Consider the following 22,656-nt stretch of genomic DNA (forward strand, 5'->3'; position numbering starts at 1 on the left):
CCTTCACCTCTGTCTCGCCTAAAAGATACAAGCTTGACTGCCGTAATGTTTCATCTTTGTGTCTGATTTATGGTGATGGAGAGAGAGCAAAACAGATTTCCTCCAGCCAGAGTTTTTTTTTAATGAAGAGATCTTTGTACCGGCTGCCTCACAGATGCTATTCCAAATGAGTGATCTGCTCTCGTAATTAGTGACCCAAACTAGACACGGGATAGAATGCGTTGTTGACCACCAATGCAATTAATTAGTCATAATGCAGGAACGCATAAAATGTGAAATGTTTAACATTTATTTTCTGTAAAACATTAGGAAATGACTTGCAGATATCAAATTATTGCATATCAAGAACATGCCATTATGTAGTGCATTCCTAGGTTACTTCATCTGTACTGTACATAAAACATTTTAATTTATCTTAATTAAGATATTAATTAATTTAAACAAACATTTCCTAGATAGATTTTACTAGATGTGAGTCTCCATATTAATATTTCCAAATATACAGCTCTCAACAACACTACAAATTAATCAGTGTAATTATTCAGTTTTTACAGTACCTTTTAAAACTGACATTAATTACAAGTTGAAGTATTAAGTTAGTGTACAAGAGAATGCATATTGAACAGAGTTATTCTGCAATTCAGTTTGCTTCTGCCATAATCAAATAGACGGAGCTTAAGAACCAAATTCCACTGTATCTGCAGTAATTGGCTTAAATTCATAATTGCCTCGGCCATCCATGTGCAGGTAATACTGGGAACAAAAAGAAATACAAGTAAGTTTATTTATTAGTCACAAGTAGGCTTACATTAACACTGCAATGAAGTTACTGTGAAAATCCCCTAGTTGCCACACTCTGGCGCCTGTTCGGGTACATTGAGGGAGAATTTAGCATGGCCAGTGCACCTAACCAGCACGTCTTTCGGACTGTGGGAGGAAACTGGAGCACCCGGAGGAAACCCATGCAGACACGGGGAGAACGTGCAAACTCTGCACAGTTTGACCCAAGGCCAGAATTGAACCTGGGTCCCTGGTGGTGTGAGGCAGCAGTGCAAACCATTGTGCCAGCGTGTCACCCATGGTATGTCATATGTCGTAAATCACCTGAAAGTGTCAAATATATGATATTTGCAGCTTACAATCAATTTGTTTTAAGTACCTATATCAGCAATGATTAATTTAGAGGGTAGTACTGGTGCCCTGAAATGCTCTGTAATCATACATACAACTATCCACTGTATCACTAAAATTATACAACCTTTTTAAGGCAGCCCATCCTAGAATCATTATCTATTGAATTTCCAAATTAACAGCTTTGTTCAATCTGGAAAGGTAGATATTTGAATGAAGAGCGGTAAGAATTTAGGCCGCTTAAATACTTTTATACCAATCTAAAGTTCTACTAAAAAACTTCTAAGTTCCAAAGTATGGCTTGGCTACCAACCAAATTGTGCCTTTATTTAGGTCTGCAGTTCAAAATGCAGAAAGCAAAATGAGAATATTTTAATTATTCTAACAATGCAATCTGTGTGTGTTGTATGTTTAAATGAAACCATTACTTTCATATTGAATATTTATGATGAGGAAATTTTTACAAAGCAGCAAAAAAAGTTACATTTTACAGAAACAGAAAATGTGCTGTTTTTCAGATTTGTTTTATTTTTTATATTCTTAGATTTTTATTTTCTTTAAAAATCAAACAACAGACCAAACTTATGCTCCAAGTTACGTTCTCGCCTCAGTTTCTCCCTGTTCTTTGGTGTGTTCTCTCAATGTGTCATGACTGAGAAAGATAAAATATATTCTGCCTGCTCAGGAACCATTTTATAACTGTCCACCAGGGGGTACATGACAACCACATAAATCAGCGTCTTCCCTTTCATTGAAAGGAAAATGGTCTTATATCTGACCTGTCTCCCCGGATGGACCTAGCCTGGATCAGAAACTCATCCTGCACATGACTACCATTCCAGCTTCTTGTCAAAGCTAACTTTTTAAAGCTGAACACAGTCAAAATAGAGAAAATTGCCAAGAATATTTCCCATGTTGAATGCATTCTATAAATCTATATTGTTGTTGACACAAAGAGAGAATTTTTAAAGACTAGTGGGAAATGATAAAAACTACACCCACTCACTTTGGACAACCCCTGGGCAAACAAGAAGAATATCCCAACTTCAGTATAAAGTGAACACAATGGCCCTTTGGAGTGTGGGTACCACAGGCTAGGCCAGCATTTATTGCCCGTAAAGGAGGTGGTGAGCTGCCTTTTTAAACCACTGCAATCCATGTTGTGTAGGTATGCCCACAGTGCTGCTAGGGAGAGAGTTCCAAGGTTTTGATTCAGTGACAGGATGGCGTGTGGCTTGGATGAGGTGGTGTTCCTATACGTCACCTGCCTGTACCTTTCTAAGTGGTAGAAGTCACAGGTTTGGAAAGTTGTGTTGAAGGAGCATTGTTGAGTTGCTGCAGTGCATCCTTTAGACAGTACGTGCTGCGGCCAGGCTGCGATGTTGGGTGGAGAAAGTGAATTTTTAAACTGGTGGATGGGATGCCAATCAAGCTGTGTGATTGGCCTTATTGGCAACCTTGTAAATAGAGACCGATCCATTTTCCTACTGTGCAAGCTTGATGCTGAAATAGGGTGTGCATCAAAACCATCCTGGGGGATAATGGTTACTTGATCATTGCTCGCTGTATATCACACAAACTCATAAATGGGTCTAAGCCAGCACATTCGGTCCTAAAACATGGCCGGTCTACCTCAGATAAGGTGCCTCAGACCCAGTGACCCTACTCAGAACTGGTGCATTACGACATTAAAATGAAACTCACAACACTAAACATGAATACCACCCTATTAACTGACTGATTGCAACAACTTAAAGTAGGGAGGCTTAAAAAGGGGAATGACTGTACAAGAAAACTGATATTTCACCTTGAACGTGTGCTTGGGGACTTGAACAGTAAGGAGAGAGGAAGTGAAACAGCAGATATTGCATCTCCTGCACTTGCAACTTAAAGGTACCCTGGGAAGAGAAGGGGATGTAGAGGAGAGTGAGGAATGGACCAGAATATTGCAGAGGAACCTTTGGAATGTTTAACGGGGAGGTCCCAACATGCTGAAGGTGGCAAAAATGATGGAGGATGATGCGTTGAATATTAAGTCTGGTGGGGCAAAATGTAAAGATGTGGAGCCCTATCATGGTCCGAGGGTGGGGAAAGGGTGAGAGTTGGGACAGACATAGTGGAGGGTCCGGGGGTTTCCAGAATCCTCAGCCTATGAAAAAGGAAACATTAACTCTGTTTCTCTCTCTTCAGATGCTTGGTCTACTGAGTATTTCCAGCACCTTCTGTTTTTATTTCAAATTTCCAGCAACTGCAATATTTTGCTTTTGTGGTCAACTTTGGTAAACCTCACACAGCTCTTGTTTTCTGAGCATCAGCCATTTTCCCATGCGCAAAGGCAGTGAGAGAGCCTGAGAAGTGGAGATCTGAGCGCTCACAGGTCAAAGTAGAAAAAAATACCATCCAGTTAAGGTTGTAATACTTGCTCTGCATTTGCGGTACTCTTTGGTATTTGTGGATAAAACGTGTTTGATTGTGTAATGTTCATATATATTCTGGCAATATTCAGCTTGAAAGTATTTGTGTATTTAGAAACCATTTGATTCATGGGCAAAAAGATCAGCAATCTTTGTGCCATTGCTTGTGTGTCTTGTTATAAGTTCAATCTAATCTAACTCAGTTCTATATTAGGGTTACACATCCCTCATCCTGTCTGCAGGGTCTCTCCCAGATACAGTCTCTCAAAATGCAATTGTTTAAAATTATACTGTTCATCGCTTAATGTGCTCATGGGAGGATTCTTTCTTTGTTATTATAGTGGAAGTATTTTCTGGATTTTTATTTTACTGCATTATTAAATATAAACCCAGTCACCCAGCTTTCCAGTACTAACCTCATGGTGAGTCCAGAGAGATTTTCTGTGAGACACAGTGAACAAAGTGATGCCAACCTTTAACATAAATAATACAGATCACAGTCAACATAAGGTGCACAGTATTAAATAATGTCCATCTGAGAGAGGACTGTGCACAAGTTGCAATAATGGGATCATTTATAACATTTATTTTTAAAAGTCTAACAAACACGGCAGCATTTTCTAAAAGCATACAAGAAAAATCACTGCAAGGTGTTTATGCACGAAGACTCATTATAGGAATGCTGAACCTCGATGATCAAACATGCCTGGCTGAAGCAGTACCCCCAAAATGCATAATCTCAGGTGTGCCATACACAGAGGCTGCTAGGTGGAAAGTCAAGTTCTTGTTCACAGGGAGGAGAGCATAGGGAAAAGAGAGGCCACTTTCAGCCACTTCTTAGTGTCAATTGTAGACTGATTCAAAGGGCCTCAAGTGAAAGACATTTACCCACCCCTCTTGAGTAATGGCACGGGAGACCAAACACAGAACTTCGAAGTAAACAAAAAATGTTATTTAAATAACCAAAATCTAAAAATACAGAAGATGATTGTGGCCTATGGAACTCACTCCCCAGCAAGGAATCAATGCCACTGCGAATGGAAAATATTCACGAGAAAACAGTTTTTAAAAATTGCTTCCTCCAAAAATCTGTAATTACGAATTTATAATTCAAAACTATTTTTACAATATTGTGAACTGTTAATATTTTTGATTCATTAGAAGTTCAGCTTCACAAATACAACAGGAGTGATATTGGTCCTTGGTGAGAGTGTGGAACAGACAATAGTGAATAGGTAGTCCACCTTAGAGCAAGACCACTTTTCCTCTATCAACTTAAACAGAAATCAGACATGGTATAAAACAAGCTGCCAATTTGCTGTAGTTCACTTTGCCGTTTTACCAAAGACCAAGTTCATCCTCAGATCTTTTCTTGAAAGCTAATGGAAAGAGAATCTATTATGATTGCTCATACATTTTAATGTCCCTGATGGCTTGACCAAAAGGTCATTACCACCATTATTTCTGATGCACAATTTGTACTTCCCACCGTTGTGCCTTTTGTACAAATGAACTTGCAAACAATATATTGTTGCATTTAAGATCCATTACTATGCATAAAATAGAAAAAAAAATCACTTTATTCACCTCCTGAAAGAGGTTTGAAAGCAAATTCACACCAGGGTCTATTTTACAAATTTGCCCACCCTGTGCAGAAATTAAGGTGCAGGAATTCGACTGATTGGCAGAAAAGAACCAGCTGATTCATCCAGCCTGTCCCAACCATGATACAAGGAGTATCACGACCAAATAAATACTTTCCCTCTCTCCTCTCCATCATGGCCACATAATCTCCTGGGATAGGTATAAGAGAGAGAATAAACCCTGGCCAATAAGGGAAAAAAATAATCTGGCAAATTCCTCACTTGATATCCTCAAGTGATCAAAAACAGGAGATCACATGGACCATGAAATTCAAGTGCAGAAGAAAATCCTACTAGTCCTGCTGTTTTTTTTTAATTCTTTCCCAGGATGTGGGCATCACGAGCCTGACCAGCATTTATTTACCATCCCTAATTGCCCAAATGAACAGAAAAACCTGTGGGGCCTGCTGATCTTTGTCCCCAAAATCCCCAAAAGTATTCCTTGCACATGAAATTCTGCTCATTCACAAAATCTACCCTGTAACTTATACCTGGGTTTTTCAGCACAGTCTATTAACCACATATCAATTTCTACAGTCTAACATCCAACATAGCTAAATTCAATTTTAAATGCAAGACATTTTTATTTACAATTAAATTAGAATTCTTTAAGATATAAAAAAAATGAATTTAGTAGGGTTCTGCTTTTTTGCTAGTATTTACTTTCTGTCTAAGAATAGCATTTTATTTTGTATTTCTCTCCAGTAGTATGGCTTACCTTTCTGCAGTGGCTGTAGATATAACCTTCAACATCTACACTGACCGCACTGGTACATTCATCTAAAATAGCAAACTGTGGTTTGTGGTAGAATAATCGAGCCATCTGCATTCAAGAAAAATGAGACAACATGACATCAGCAGTGACTCAAAGAAGTCAATTGTTTTTAAGTGGATATTTCTTTTGACCAAACAACTTGTTAGCCTGTTCTGGTTCTTATTAAGCTATTATGGTACAAATTTCATGAAAATATAGCAACATTATAACTGAAGGCGTAAAATGTGTAAATTTAAATAAACCAACTATAAAACACTCAAACAAAATATATGTTGAATGGTGAAACTGTACTAGGATTCTCAAGAGACACTAAAACAGATAGGCATAGACTAGAGTCATAGAGGTTTATAGCATGGAAACAGGCTCTTCAGCCCAATTTGTCTATGCCGCCCAGTTTTTACCGTTAAGCTAGTCCCAATCGCCTGTGTTTGACCCATATCCCATCTTACCCATGTAACTATCTAAATGCTTTATAAAAGACAAAATTGTACCCGCCTCTACTCCTACCTCTGGCAACTTGTTCCAGACACTCAACACCCTCTGTGTGAAAAAATTGCTCTTCTGGATTCTTTTGTATCTCTCCCCCTCACCTTAAACCTATGCCCTCCAGTTTTAGACTCTCCTACTAATCGGAAAAGATGTTGACTATTTAGCTGATCTATGCCCCTCATTATTTTATAAGCGTTCTACGCTCCAGGGAAAAAAGTCCCAATCTATCCAGCCTCTCCTTATAACTCAAACCATCAAACCCCAGTAGCAACCAAGTAAATATTTTTTGCACTGTTTCTAGTTTAATAATATCCTTTCTATAACAGGATGACCAAAACTGTACACAGTATTCCAAATATGGCCTTACCAATGTCTTATACAACTTCAACAAGATGGCCCAACTCCTGTATTCAGACTATGCATCTTACTTGGGGGGGAAAAAAACTCTTTAAAAGTGAAGGAAATTCTGAATGGAACAGTGGGTGGCAGCTGAGCTAAGGAACTCTACCACAAGCTGGTAGAATATGTTCTGTGTCTGCAATTCACCATGCAGTTCATAATCTCATCCTGGTCAACAAAGAAGGGAAAGTATTTTAAACAGACCACTCCCAAGCATTCCATACAAAGCAGCAAAGGCACAGAGGCATGCAAGAAGGAAGATGCCAAAGGCAGCAAAATTATTTTTTTTAATGGAAGTAGGGAAAGGAAATATTTAAGGAAGGGAATGAATGAAGTAACTGACAAGATTTTCCATTTTTTTAAGATTCCTTCAGATATACGTTATCCACCAACTGAGGGCACATATAGCTGATATATTTATCAATGTTGCTTTGGGCTAGCAGGTGCTTTCAGGAGGAGGGGTAAAGAAATTGTCAAAATTGAGGTGAAAAAGAAATAAACTCATGTAGCTAAGTTGGTAAACTAAATTATTACGAATTATCCAAACAAAAATTTTCTTCATCAGTGAGTTTTCTTTCCAGCAAATCTGTGGGACATATCAGCTACCATTTCAGAAGTTTTGTTAATTAACAATTATTAAATAAATAATTAAAATTAAGTAACTGAATAAACAATTATTCTACATAGGAAAACAGACTGTAGGTGAGAATATATTTCAGTTATACCTGGTTAAATATTTTCAGACCAAGAGCATGAACTAAAAAGGAAGCAAGAGATAGAGCTCAATCTGCCAATGTTCAAAATATATTTTCAGAAATATTGAAAGATTTGGTAAAAATTCATCCGACACCACAACAGCAACAAATTATATTCCAGCACACTGCAGGATCTGCTCTCCCTGTATTCTAATCTTTTGGAACTTGCTTTTCCTCCTTCAAATACTAGCCTTCTCCCTCACTCCTCTCCACCCAATGTGCTGACTGGAGGGTGTTCCAAAATGCTTGCACGATTAAAATGGCTCGACATTTCATGGAGCATTTAATTGGGATTTTTTAAAAACATGTTTGCATTGTTTCATGTTCACCCACCCTATGTAAAAAACTTACACTGCTAAGATAAAAGTTCTTTAGAATGAAAAATGATGCAGCATACACAATATTAAATGATTTTAAAAATGTATAAAGCACTGTAGAATATTAAATTGAAAATATGCAAAATTATACAGATATAAAACTTTAAAAATTGTAAGACATACAGCCATTCGTTGTTTCTCCCCTCCACTGAGTACATCCATCCAGTCCTGAATGCAATCCCAACCTCCCTCACGCTCCAGAATGTGGCCAAGTTGGACGTTGTCTAAATACTCCTTCAGTACCTGTTGACAAATGCCATTAACAAGTGGAATGAACAATTTATTAAAGCTTTTTATGACCAACATGATATGGTGGTATGTTGGATGTAGAACTTACCATTTAAGAAAAATACTGAACAGACTAAGATTTCAATGTTTTTCTGTATATTTCATGAACCCAAAAGCGTTTAACATAATTTATTAGATACTGCATGGACAAATAAAAACCTTTTTCATTATCACATTTTTCAAACAGGATCAGGTGCAATTAAGGAATGCATGGGTTAATTGAAATTTCAGCACAGAGGATGCCAGCTATTTCATCATACTTGTGCTGGTGATATTTTTGAAGCAGAACTATCTCTATTAATTCCAATACCTGCATCTTTGCAATGTATAAACATGCATATTTACGATATCACAGCCAGTACCGCAAGGATAACTTCAACACAGCTCAAGTTGGTCTTTGCGATGGACAGATGCTCATGTGCCAAAAAAGGTCACTGAGACTGCAAACAGCCCAGTTTGAGTCAACAGTGGCCAGGAGAGGATGAGAGTGTAATGGGCAGCATGACGGCACAATGATTAGCACTGCTGCCTCACAGCGCCAGAGACCTGGGTTCAATTCCCGACTTGGGTCACTGTCTGTGCGGAGTCTGCATAGGTTTCCTCCATTATCTATCAGCAAGGCTGACACTTCATTGTAGTAGTGAGGAAATTCTACACTTGACACCCATCCTTGAGGTAGCAAGTAGGGTTGGATGGAGTATATGGAGGGTTTAGGGAGAGGTGAATGACTGCGAAGCCAGGAGACCTTAATTGACCCTGCATCCACCACACTCTCAAGCAGTGCATTCCAGATCCTAACCACTCGCTGCATGAAATTATTTTCATGTCTCCACTGCTTCTTTTGCCAATTACTTTAAATCTGTGCCCTCTCGTTCTTGATTCTTTCACCAATGGGAAAGAGTTTTGCCTTGTCTGGACCTCTCATGATTTTGAATGCCCCTATCAAATTCCTCTCAATTTTCTCTATTCTGAAGATGAACAATCCCAACTTCTCCAACCTTTCTACATCCTTGGAACCATTCTTGTGGTTCATTCCTGCACCCTCCCTAAAGCCTTCACATCACTTCCCTCAATATCTTTGGATACATCTCATAAAGCTGATAAAGAACCAGGACTGTAAGTACAGACAGCTTATCCAATATCTTCCTTCTTATCAATGCCTGAACTACCTCTTTTTTCACTATAACCTGGGCAGCACCTTGTTGATTGGTAAAAACAGGTGCAAAGTATTCATTTAGTACTTTAGGCATTTCCATTGCCTCCCATGTTTAAATCCTCCTCTCACCCTTTTACTATTCATATGCCTATTGAAGTAATTTGGATTCCCTTTTATGTTAGCTGGCAATCCCTTCTCTTCCTCCTTCTTTGCTTCTCCTATTTGCTTTTTCAGTTCTCCTCTGACCCATCTATACTGGGCCTGGTTCTTAATTGTATTATCCACCTGACATCTGTCATAAGCACATTTCCCTGTTTCATCTTAATCTATATCTCTTTCATCACGCAGGGAGCTCTGGGTACGTTTGCCCCATCTTTTCCCGTTGTGGGAATATACATTGATATCTCTAATTTAAAGGTAGCCTTTTAGTTCAGTTACAGTTTTGCCTGTAATGATCATGATAAAAAGTTAAGGGGGTAATAGGAAAAGGAATAGGTAGCAGGAATATGAAAAGATAGGGCAGACATAATGGAAGCAAAAAAAACTTTAAAAGCTTGAGGAAGAGATTGGTAGCGAACTGCCGAGGGTCACAAATTTGCATAACTTCCATATAATATGCAGACTGTATTTGCATACCATACTCTACACTTCTTCCCAGCCATAAGGAAAGGAAAAAAGAGAGAAAAGCAAACGAAGGCCGAGAGAGAAGGGAAAGATGAGTTGTGTGGAGAAAAGAGATTGTATGAGGGAAGAGACAGAGGAAAACAACAACAAAAGTATCACATTTTCTGATTTACCCTGTGGGAGATTGACCAATGTTTCATAAATATCTTTAGTGGAATGCAACAAATAGATGTTGAGCCTGGAATCTAATAAATTGTTTAGGAGCAGGGAGGAGAGGCACAACAATAGGGAAAACTAAGACATGGATGATAATGATATGGTATAAAAATGAGAGTCCTGGTCTCAGTTTTATAGCTGATGCTACATCTTCAATAATTCCTTCCTCATTATCCAGCCCACTCCGAAATTAACACTTGCTACATCAGGCATGATGAACAAGCCAAGAGGGTCTCAAAGCATAAAGTGGGCAGCTAATTTCATAGGGCAATAATATTTGTTATACCTGATCAGATATTCCTTTCCACCTCTGATCTTCCAGTGTGTCTGGGTAGATTACCTGATCCCTCAGAGTTCCCAAGGTCATATACGGCCGCTGAAAGACAATAAATACACGCTGCTTTAATTTGAGAATCTAAAATAGATTTATTGGAATCTTTGGAAACCTTTATTTCAGGATTCAAAAGTTAATTTTAAAAAAGACGACTCTGATTTTCAGATTTTATATTTTATTGCTGTGCACACGTATATTGCAGATAGGTATTTGATTGAGCTAGGTGAAATTAGTGTGAGAAAGCAAATGATCTATACAGTCAAACAAATCAAGGAGATAAGCCAGTCCTACCTGTGGTACATAAAATAGTTTCCCTCTGTCTGGTTTCGTCAGCCGTCCTCCAAATAAGGGCCACAACTAACAATATAAAAAAACGAAAGCTTAACTTAACATCTCAGTGCTACTCGGGAACAATATAATATTTGAACATTCAACGTAACTTTTAATGTATCTGCACTTACCTCTCCTAAACAACGGAAAAGTGAGCTCTTCCCACACCCATTTGGACCACAGACTAGGACATTTGCCCCCGACTTCACCTGAAACAATGAGGAGAAATTTAAAGCAAATATTCTACATCTAAAGCATTTTTCAAAATCCCTTCTTGAATAGTGCATCTTCAAGGAAAATTTAAGCTAACCAAATGTTTTGCTTTTTTTTGCAATTAAAACCTTAATTGTTTGCTTTATGCTTCAGACAAGGGATCTCATCTCAAACAACTAAACTTAACAGTTGCATCCTCTGCATTAATTACTGTACCAATATCTGCCCAACAAACAGCATCCAAAGCTCTTGCATTTATTATTATGCTGCAGTTCACTACCATGTGTTGTACAGTGTCACGTGAAGCCTATCCATCCATCCCCCTTAATCATTCTTAATAATAATTGCCAACTATCAATCAGTCCACAAAATGAGACTAAGGAATATCCTTTCACAGAGATCACAGTGCAAACGAAGGATTAGATTGGTATATCTCTCTCCACAGATATTGCCTGACTTGCTAATTATTTCAGGCATTTTTGTTTATTCCAGATTTCCAGCGTCCACAGTAGTATAGTCTTTGTATTAGACCGGTCCCTGTTCAGCTGACAAAAACTTAAACTGCAAAATATTAAAGGTGTTGCAGTACAAGGAAATAGATGTATTCTTTACCTCGAAAGAAAGGTCTGGAATCAGAACATCTCCATTTGGTGTCACCAATGGCACATGTTCAAATCTGAGAGAGAGAAGAAAGTCTTAGAACGCTTTTCAAGAACCAGAGCAACAGAAACCTTTTTTAAAATGAATCCTTCTCTGCCTCACACTTTTTTGTAAGCTTTAACAAAATCACAATCTAGATTTCAGTTAGCATTTTTCTTAATGGATAAACAATCGAAGCTGCAAAATGATTTGCCAATGGGGTGTTTATAAAAGAGTTTTCCCCACATAACAATGAAACAACTAGTAACAGTAAATTGGAAAAAGCCAACAGTTGGCCAGACTTGGTGGACAATTTAAAGCCACAATGCACTCTACAAGCTCAGTACACAGCATTACACTTACTTGATAACATGATCCATAATAATGATTTCCCCACTGCCAGGTATCAAAGATAGTCTTTTAGAACCTTTAATAGGAAAATTAAAGATCATGTATCAACTTTAAGTGACTACATCTTGCACATTCATGTTAAAGAGAAATAATAAATGGAAGAATTTTGGCACTTTGGGATTAGCTGGTTTGTCAGATCCCCAATATTCTATTCTCTCTCACGTGCAACATTATATGCCACAATATGGAACTAACAACGATTTGTGCTTTGCCTAAGACATTATCTGTACTCGTAGGGCCCGATTTTACCATCAAGTTGCGCCCATTTTCAGGCGCGAAAACTTGAAGTCGGGCATGAGGCGAGTAGCGCGATCCGCACCCGCCTCCACGTCCCCCCTTTACCAAGGCTCGAAAATGACGGCGATCGGGCATGATTGCATTTAAACTGACTTAATGGGCTGCACGCCCAATCTTACCGGCACTTCCCCCTTTACCACCGCGTTCGCCCATCCAGAATCAACGCGAAACAGACATGCTCCATAAAAGTCCGATTCAGGCGCTCCAGCTAGTGAGGAGGTAAGTGCCGAGCGTTCGAACGGCTCGCTGCTCGAGATCTGTGAAGGGGGGGGTCTGCTGCCACTCTGCCTGTGTTCAATGAGGGGGAAGGGGTGGAGGGGCCTGTAATCAGTCTGGGTGGTGGATGGGGTGGTGGGGGGATAAGGGGGTCAGTAATGTTGTGGGGGTGGGGCAATGTCTGTGGGGGCCAGAGGGAGGCAGAATCCGGCCTGGGAGCAATGTGGCGGGGAGCAGTTGGAGGTGCCAATCGGAGCTGCAGGATTTCGGATGCGTTAAGCCCCGCCCACAGGCTTCTGCAGCACGATTCGGAATTGCTGATATTTTTTCAGGCACAGTCCGTATGGGGCGCCTGAGAACAGGTCTAAAAGTCGGATCTGAAACAGCTGCAGTTTCAAGTCCGCCCAGCACTTAGAATCAAAATGGTAAAATAAGGCCCTTAGAAAATGATTTTGGGGAGGTTATTCCACTGTGAAAGATGATCCTCTCCTTGCCAAATATGCACATTTTTGTAGCGATCACTGGATAGCAATCCTGGCTGACTTTCTTTTTCCAGCCCAAGGGGTCACCAAAAGAAGAAATGTTAACTCTATTTTGCTCTCAACAGGTGTGCCTAATCTGCTCTGTGCTTCCAGCATTTTCTATTTTTATTTCAGATTTCCAGCATCTGCCATATTTTGCTTTTGCAAGGTCCACTGTTATCCAGGCTAATTTAACACAGGTCAGGATTCCAGAACCAGAACATATCAAACTTCTATACAACTCAAAATAGAACTAACTTGCAGGAAACTTTTTATGTCAAAGTTTATGTTGATATAAGTCTGTCCTCTTCTACATAGTCAAAAACCGCCAAGAGTGCCATGTTTATGGAGATACTCACCCTTATCCTGCTGGGAAACCATTGTGCGTTCATATTTTCCATTATTTAACTCTTTCAAAACTTGCATTAATTCAGTGATTCGAGCTGTGAAGCTAAATGGAAAAATAACAGATCTGAAAGGTTCAGTAGATTTCTACAGTGTGATTTAAAGGCTGTCGTTTTAATAGAACTGATGCAAGAAAAATATTAACGTGGAATGAGCAATAGTGGATATTAAGTGTGAAGATCATTAACCCTTTAAAATCACAATTCAATTGTATTCAGAACAAGTTATTTAATGAGTTATTTACACACTTCAGTACTTGACCAGAGTTCATAGAATCATTGGATGCATACAGTCCAGAAGGAGGCCATTCGGCCAATCGAGTCGGCATTGACTTTCCAACAGAGCATCTTACCCAGACCCTATTCCTGTAACCCCATATTTGTATCCCGCTAATTCCCCTAACCTATACATCTTGGGACACTAAGGGGAAATTTACCATGGCTAATCCACCTAACCTGCACATCTTTCGTTAGCTAAAATCTATTTTATACGCAGGTTGATTTTTTCTGCTGTTATGAATGAAAGAAACATCACACTAAAGTAATGCTGGTGTCATAAAGTCGCAAATACTAAGGTCATTAGCACTTAAAGCTTCTGTTTCACATTTGTGATTGCTAAAACATATCAACCTGCCGACAATATTAGCACAGAGTCTCAGTTTTTAACAGAAAATATCAAATATTCTAGAGTGTACTGTCTGCAACTGTTCAACCATAATGGTTGGCAGCCCATTCATGTACAATTATCCTTATGGTTTCAGTAAAATTGTGTACTTGGGAGTCAGACATGAATAAACTCCAACTTGTGAATTGGGAGGCACAGTAAATTGTATAGCTGACAGCATGTTACAAAAAGGGACATATACAAATTGAGTGAGCGGACAAATCTGCAGCAGGTGGAGTTCAACATGAGACACTATAGATCCAAATAGGAATAATTTCTCAATTGCAAGAGACTAGGAACTGTGGAGGTGTTAAGGGAATTGGATGTCTATATACACAAGTTACCTAAAAACTTGGACAAAACGTTACGCTCGTTCAAAGTGTACTGAAAAGGGCTAAGAGAAGGTTGGACCTTACTTCAAGAGGACTGGAATACAAAGAGGAGGAAAGGATGTTTAAATTGTACAGAGCCTTAATCAGACCCCATCTGGAACACAATGTTCAGATTTGGCAACCAAAGCTCTGGAAGGCAATAGTGGATTTGGGAGAAGTTACAGCCAGAATGATACTGGGTTTAAAGGATTAAATCATGAAAAGAGGTTGCACAAACTTGGGAATCCTCAAGTTTAGAAGGTTGGGAGCTAAGACGTAATAGGGTAGATACCATAGAAACTAATTGCTCGGATGAGGAATCCAAAACAAGGTGATGTAAACTTGGAGCTAAGGAATTTAAAGAATGAAATAAGGAAAACCTGTTTCACTGCACTCTAGAATGCTCTCCCCCAAAAGGCTGCGGATACTGCGACAATTGAACCTTCTAAGCCTGGGTTTGATATATTTCTGTTCAGTAAATGTACCAAGGCACAAAGACAGGTAAGTGGAGTAGAAATACAGATCGGCCATAATCTGAATGGATGATGGGAACAGTGTCAAGGAATGGATCGGCCAGTTCACAAAGCTTACAATATATTTTCTTTTAAGTTTGTGCGTTAAGATGTCACTTAATAGAATGTATTCTGAGGTTATTGTATATGTTTTCTATGAAAGCATAAAGTAAATTCTGTACCAACTTTGACTTGACAAGAAACTGACAAAAAAGACTTAGAAATAAGAACTATTAAATCTAGCTAAGTACACTAAACTTACCCAGACAATCTTGTCATCTCACGACCAGCCAACACAATTCTTCCAAGAGCTTGAGACATTCTCAGTAACATACGACCACTTTGATAATAGTCCTAAAAAAGCAAAGCTTAATCAATTTTAAAATAATATCTTTGGTTTTATTTTGATCACATCGCAAGGAAGCAGACTTGGTATTTGAAAGCAATAAACTGTTCTTTTTGGCACTTACATGTGGCGGGGTGGGGGGGGGGGGGGGGGGGGGGGGGAGGGGGTAGTAACGCTAATCAACACTTACCTCCAGCAGTTCAGCGTGGTTACTTTGCAGATGGCGAGTGTGGGAGAGATTCAAAAAAGGTCGGCTTACTACCAGATAACCAACAACAGTAGCAAGATCTGTAATAAATTTTAAAACACACCATTTTAGAAAAAACAGTCAATGTGTCAAAGAAAGGTACCTTGTTATGATCCTAGTTGATGTTACGAATGGGTGGGAAGATCCCAGAATGGAACCTTGGCTCAACAGACCTTAACTTTTACTATTTTTAGAAAACATGGATGAGTAGAGTCACAGGAATGCCAATTAGCTTTCAACAATAAAAGAAAATCACTAAACATGGAACGTTTGACTATAATTCAATACTCCTTCATCCCAGCTTAACTTCACAAATGTTCATAGATTTACAGGATAACACAGGGTGCATAATATATTTTATGCTACGATGCTCTCAGTAAACACAGTCCCATTGCCCAACAGGCTAACTGTTGTTAGACAACAACCCACTCTGTGGTAGATGTCACCCAACCGGACTTCTGTTGATTTCTCCTCCAATTCCTCTCCCCCCAGAATTCCCCCAAATTTGCCACATGTCCAAAATCCACTCTCGAAAAGAGATTCTTCTTTCTTTTCATAGAATTTAATAGAAACCCTACAGTGCAGAAAGAGGCCATTTGGCCCATCGAGTCTGCACCGATCACAATCCCACCCAGGCCCTACCCCCATATCCCTACATATTTACGCGCTAATCCCTCTAACCTACACATCTCAGGACACTAAGGGACAATTTTAGCATGGCCAATCAACCTAACCCGCACATCTTTGGACTGTGGGAGGAAACCGGAGCACCCGGAGGAAACCCACGCAGACACGAGGAGAATGTGCAAACTCCACACAGACAGTGACCCAAGGCAGGAATCGAACCCTGGTCCCTGGAGCTGTGAAGCAGCAGTGCTAACCACTGTGCTACCAGGCCGCCCACTTACAAACAATGCTTTCTCTCAGCTGGTCCTAGCAAAGATCCGCCTCCAGGTTTCAAGCTCTCCTCTCAGTATTCCTTTGTCTTGATTAGCCAGGAGCTTTCAAACTTTCACACAGTCTCTCAGGGATTGAACCATAGTTGCTTCAACCTTTTACTTCACCAACCTTTGGAGTGCTTCAGATATCATTGGCTTTTCACTGGCTAACTCCACCAGGTCTGAACTTTTCAGCTGACTTTAGCTTCAACAAACAGTACCCTATTCCAAAGGCAGTTCCCCTTTGTTCATTTTTACTTCAATCTTTCTGGAAACTTCTCTTCATTCTGGAACCAACTATTCCTTCAGCATCCACTGGTTTGCCTTTATCCACAATACATGTTACTTCTTCAAAGAAAGCCAATAAATTGCTTAAACATGATGGGAGCGATTCCCCCCCCCCCAAAATTCTAAGTGTTGAATTTATGTAAAAACTGGAGTAAATCACGCTGTTTTTTTTCCAGCAGGAGTTTCAAAATGAATCTCCCACACACTGTGCACTGCAGAGTGTCTCAGCATAAATCGCGTTGAAAATCAGTGGGTTGGGCCTATTCCCGCTGGAGAGGCCGGCAGCATAGTGCTGAGCAGGCCACTGTGCATTGCCTGATCTGTCAGGGCCAAGATCAGCGCATGCGCAGTTGCCCCTGTCTGCCGGCACCCCCCCAGAGGTCCTGCCCCCCCATCAGGCACTGCCCCCATTTGGCCCCACCCCCTTGGCACTGCCCTATGCTCAGTGGGCAGTCCCAAGGTGCCCCCTGGGCATTGGCACTTTGCCCCTTGGGCAGTGCCGGGGGCCCAAACTGGCACTGCCAAGATGGAAACTGCCCATGGGACATCCCCCAGCACCCGATCCTCTGGGGGGGGGGCCTCGATTGCCCCCCTTTCACTCCATACTAAACCCCGCTGGAGTGAAATACTCCTCGTGGGGAGAGAGGCTAGCAGGCCCAGAGATTCCAGTCCTGGGCACGGTAATGAGATTTAAATTGCATTCAAATTTGAATAGATTATGCAGCTCCGCATCAAGTTTTGGCATGGAAATCCGGTTGCCGGAGGCGCACAGAGGCCGTGACGCTCAGCAGGAAGCCGCTAAATGGCTTCCGCTCGAGTCTCCCGGCCCGCTGCGCTACAAAAGAAGCGCAATGCAGTGGGAGAATCGCCCCCAAGTTTCCTCTCACAAAACCATAGCCAGAATTTTAGCCGCCCCCAAACAAGTTCTGTTGTTGGGGTGGGAAACTGCATGGACGGGAATCACTCTGGGTTTTTCCCCCCCCCCCCCACCCTGACCTGGCAGCCACTTAAAGGCCATTTTCCAGCCAGCCTCAATCTTCAGGCTTGTGGGCAGATAACAGATCAAGGGGGAAATACGTATATAAATGTAGTCGGATCTCGGACTGGAAGATAGGGGAAATACCTCCATCAAAAGCCCACTTCTGACTGAGGCATCCACTCCTCAAAGCCCAGTGACCTCTGGACTTCCCCATCTCAGCCTCTCTACCTTGGGACCCCTGCCTTCTCCAATTCCCAAGACCTAGTGTTAGTCTGCTCCATGCAGTGCCTCTTCCGGCACCTGCACTGCTGTGCCTGGACGGACTGCAGAGCTGCCAGCCAACAGGTTTAGAAGGCGAGACTTCCTCACAAGTGAGGTGCAGAAATCCTTCCTTATGCTAATCAACGCTCATTGGAATGTAATATGGCATCAGGGTTGCTGGAGTCTGCATGGAGGTGTTCCCAGCTGACACTTCGATTGGCACCGGCTTCTGAAAATTCAGTGTCCTGCTATAAAGTCTTTATGATGTGGAGATGCCGGCATTGGACTGGGGTAAGCACAGTAAGAAGTCTCACAACACCAGGTTAAAGTCCAACAGGTTTATTTGGTAGCAAATACCATAAGCCATTAAATTACCATAAGCTTATGGTATTTGCTACCAAATAAACCTGTTGGACTTTAACCTGGTGTTGTGAGACTTCATAAAGTCTTTAAACAAAGCTTCTAACAAAGTCCCTATGTTAAGTGGCCTGTAGTTTCTTGTTTTCTGTGTTCCTACCTTTGTGAATTCGCTATTTTTCAATCTAATGAAACCGTCCCCAAATCTAGAGAATTTTAGAAAATTAAAACAAATGCATCAACTAATTCACTAGCCATCTTTTAAGACCCGAGGATGAAGTCCATCAGGATCCGTGGATTTGTCAGTCTACAGCTCCAACAATTTTACTCAGTATCACTTCCCTGTTGATTACAATTGTTCTGAGTTTTCTTCCCTCCCTTCCAAATCCTGATTCATATCTATTTCTGGAATGTAACTTGTATTCTCAATAGTAAAGAGCGATGCAAAATACCTGTTCAATTCATCTGTCGTATCTTTATTTACGATTATTAATTCCCCAGACTCACTTACTATAGGACTCACTTTGTTAATGCTTCTTTTTTAAATATCTATGGAAACTCTGACTGTTTTTATATTTCTAGCTAACACTCTCGCCCTCCTAACTTGTCCCTCCTCATTAATCTTTTCATCGGTCTTTGCAGTGTTTTTATATTCTGCCCAATCTTCTGACCTGCCACCCATCCTAACACAATTGTATGTTTTTTCTTTAAACTTAAAACTATCGTTAGCTTTTATGGTCAACCACAGATGGTAGGCCCTGCCCTTGAAATTTTTCTTTCTCACTGGAATGTATCTATTCTGTGTATTCTGAAATATCCCTTTAAATGTCTGCTACCGCGACAGTGAAGGAACAACAATATGTTTCCAAGTTTGGATGGTGTGTAGCTTAAGAGGGGAACTTCCAGGTTGTGGTATTCCCATTTGTTTGCTACCCTTGTCCTTCTAAATGGTAGTGGTCGTGGGTTTGGAAGGTGCTGTCTAAGTAGTGTTGGTGACTTGTTTTTAGGTTTGATACAACTGTTGGTTTGCTATAGGCCATTTCAGAGGGTATTTAAGAATCAACCACATCACTATGGGTCTGGAGTTACATGTAAGCCAGACCAGGTAAGGACATCAGATTTCCTTCTCTAACAGGCATCAGTGACCCAATCAACAATGGTTCATGGTCATCATTAGACTTTTAATTCCAGATATTTAGTGAATTCAATTCTACCATCCTTGGTAGATTTGAACCCAGATCCCTGGAGGGTTACCATGGATCTCTGGATTACTAGCCCAGTGACAATACCATTACCATACAGCCTCCCCTCAAATCAGCACCCATTTTCTCAGTAAAAACGCCCTATGAAATTTTGCATTCTTGTGGCTGTCCATCAGTGCAAGACAAAAAGCTTGGACAGCAAAAAAAAATTTTTTCAGCAATACTCAAGAACAGATTAATACAATTTCCTGGATGGTAACATCACATTAGTCACTTGGCAAGTCTTTCTGAATGTGCTCCAGCAGGCGATGCAATGCAAAGAGGAAGAGCTGAATAAGATAATATAATTTTAAATCAAAAGTAGGCTTAAAACAAACTGTAGAAATCTTTGCTCAAAAGGGCAATGAATATTTGGAATGTTCTACGGGCAAGCTACTGGAAAGAAAACAGTGGGGGTAGTTGGAGACGCAATTTAATACTTCTGACTGAACTGAATATCAGAGGGTCAACCTCGACTTTTTTCACCCTTGTCTTTATATTCCTATATGTCTTTGAACAAATAAATTCCTCTATAGCAGTCAAAGCACACCGGCACAATAACTGAAAGTTAATAAAGTACATGATGTTTTAAATTTTGAGATGGAATTCTCCTTTTTTGCATCTACTGGATGGTTATTATAAAAATCATAATTTGATTGCATATATTACTTACATTTGGCAATTATACTGTCCACAAATCCCATGGTGAAGCGGAAAACAATGAAATTGTGCAGGTGATCGACCTGTTGTGGTAGATATAAAAAAACTGTTGCATTAATTTAAAGAAGAGCAGTGTGAAACCTGCCAGAATTGCTGATGCAAATAGGCTAGCGTATAGACTTCTGAACCATCTTAGATTGACCAAGCAAATCAAAATATAACTACTTTGTGGTAAATAAAACAAGAAGCAACATATACAATAATCAGTGTGACTAACAGTGAAGATACAACGTAATGTACACATGTTGGAAATAGTTCATGTGGCTAAATGGCCACGGCCATGCACAAAGACTCTCTCATCAGGGCATTATGCCCTCCCTCGGCCAACCTTTACAAGGACTTCCCCAATCCCATCGCAACATCGGCCATTCTAGGTCCGTTGCAACACTGACCATCTAGCGCCCACCTGAGGCCTCCCGAGTTCTATTTAATCCCACTGCCACCTCGGAGTAAATTAAAGCAGAGGGTGCCTGATTCTTTGAAGTCAAACTCAACCTAGTAAGATGCAATAATCAGCCCCACTAGCCTGTTGCAGCTGCTCCGGGCTTCCCATGCTGCCACCAAAAATTCAAACTTAGATGTCAACTGACTGCACGGTTAGTTGGTTTCCTGGTGAGCCAATCTGCAGCCATAGCATGGAAGAACCAGCCTTTCATCGAAAAATGCTGCAAGCCTGATTATTCAAACCTATGTCCATGAAGTCTTCAACAGCTGAGCCCAACAGCATGATGGGCCACGTCAAAGAGCTTCAGGGGCCACATCTGGCCCATGGGCCAGAGGTTGGGCAAGCCTGATCTAGAAGGGCAAAGGTCACAGGTGCATGGGACCACCAGCATCTAGAAGTTCCTCTCCAAGCCACACAACATTCTGACTTGGAAATACATCGCCATTTTGTCATTGTCCTTGGGTCAAAATCCTGGAACTCCCTCCCTACCAGCACTGAAGGTGTACTTACACCACATGCACTGCAGCAGTTCAAGAAGGCAGCTCATCACCACCTTCTCAAGGGCAATTATGGATGGGCAATAAACGCTGGCTTGGGCAAGTGGCGCCCACCGAATGAATTTTAAAAAAAACCTCTGATTGAAGAGTTAAAAATGATGGGTTATTAATTCCAAATGGCCACTGAAGAAAAGAGGGGTTGAATTATTAAAGCACAGTTGTTTTGCTACAAGCAATAGTTGAGTTAGAGACCAATATATCTTTTAAAAGGAAAAGTAAATTAGCATTCAAGACAGAAGAAGATAGAGGGTTATTAGAGGTGTGCAGAACAGTGGGATTAGTTTTGGACTGCAATAGCAAAAAGCCAATACAAATATGATGGGCTCAATGGCGTCCTTCTGCACTGCCAGGTTCCATGGTGCAATGAGGAGCTTGCTATACTTAAATGACTTAAAAGGACAAAATTTAACTGAACATAAAGTGGCTCCCAATAAGACTTTGTCTCAACAGCTGTGAAGTATAAAATGATGAATATGAAATCTGTGAGAATCATCATGGAGTGATATCAGACTACAATGATATAGAATATTTGTTGTTGGTATTTTAATTGGAAGTAGAAAAATATTAAATTATTGCCAATTTTTTGAGAACATACCTGCTATTTTAGCATATCATAAACACAGTAATCTCTAAGAAGATTGAATCTTATTAGAGTTGGTCATGATACTTAGAACTCTTTTATCTCATGATCTACCACCAAGTCTAAAGGTAACTACACAATCTACTGAATTGCAACTTTACAAAGATTTGCATAGAATGAAAGTGAATGCTTACCAGCCTTTTAAACGTAGTATGTATAGTCTGTTTCTCTCTACTGTTCCCATGGTAAAAAGCAATTTCTTCACTGTAAGAACACAAGTGCAGATAATTTATTCTGGTTCTTTATCTGTAAATATACACCTTGGACATGTTATTAATACCCTCTTCCACAATGGGCAGAAGGTTAAAAATGACAGGTAGCACAGATTGACCTGTTGTCATTTTTACAGCTGCAGGCTTTGTGTAAGAGTGCTGTGCCATGGAGAAACTGAGCACTTCATTCACATGTTTAAGTCAGGCTCCTACACTGCAATTGGGAGCCTTATTTAATTTGCACAG

General features: G+C 40.3%; 1 protein-coding gene across 1 annotated transcript in view; it reads right to left on the reverse strand.

Annotated features, from left to right (window-relative positions):
* Window positions 1–267: 267 nt before the first annotated feature.
* abcd3a (ATP-binding cassette, sub-family D (ALD), member 3a) overlaps window positions 268–22,656 on the reverse strand; it is a 53,197-nt gene continuing 30,808 nt past the window's right edge. Inside the window, exons 10-23 of the mRNA XM_078218862.1 lie at window positions 22,333–22,402; window positions 20,510–20,579; window positions 15,716–15,813; window positions 15,442–15,533; window positions 13,588–13,679; window positions 12,147–12,210; window positions 11,757–11,820; window positions 11,063–11,140; window positions 10,893–10,958; window positions 10,554–10,643; window positions 8,107–8,226; window positions 5,907–6,011; window positions 3,962–4,018; window positions 268–753 (exon numbers count right to left, since the gene is read on the reverse strand). Of these exons, the coding sequence (XP_078074988.1) occupies window positions 676–753; window positions 3,962–4,018; window positions 5,907–6,011; window positions 8,107–8,226; window positions 10,554–10,643; window positions 10,893–10,958; window positions 11,063–11,140; window positions 11,757–11,820; window positions 12,147–12,210; window positions 13,588–13,679; window positions 15,442–15,533; window positions 15,716–15,813; window positions 20,510–20,579; window positions 22,333–22,402 (1,144 nt within the window). The 3' untranslated portion in view covers window positions 268–675. The remainder of the gene's footprint in view (window positions 754–3,961; window positions 4,019–5,906; window positions 6,012–8,106; window positions 8,227–10,553; window positions 10,644–10,892; window positions 10,959–11,062; window positions 11,141–11,756; window positions 11,821–12,146; window positions 12,211–13,587; window positions 13,680–15,441; window positions 15,534–15,715; window positions 15,814–20,509; window positions 20,580–22,332; window positions 22,403–22,656) is intronic.

The sequence above is a fragment of the Mustelus asterias genome, chromosome 8, assembly GCF_964213995.1.
Source record: "Mustelus asterias chromosome 8, sMusAst1.hap1.1, whole genome shotgun sequence".
Lineage (NCBI taxonomy): Eukaryota > Metazoa > Chordata > Chondrichthyes > Carcharhiniformes > Triakidae > Mustelus > Mustelus asterias.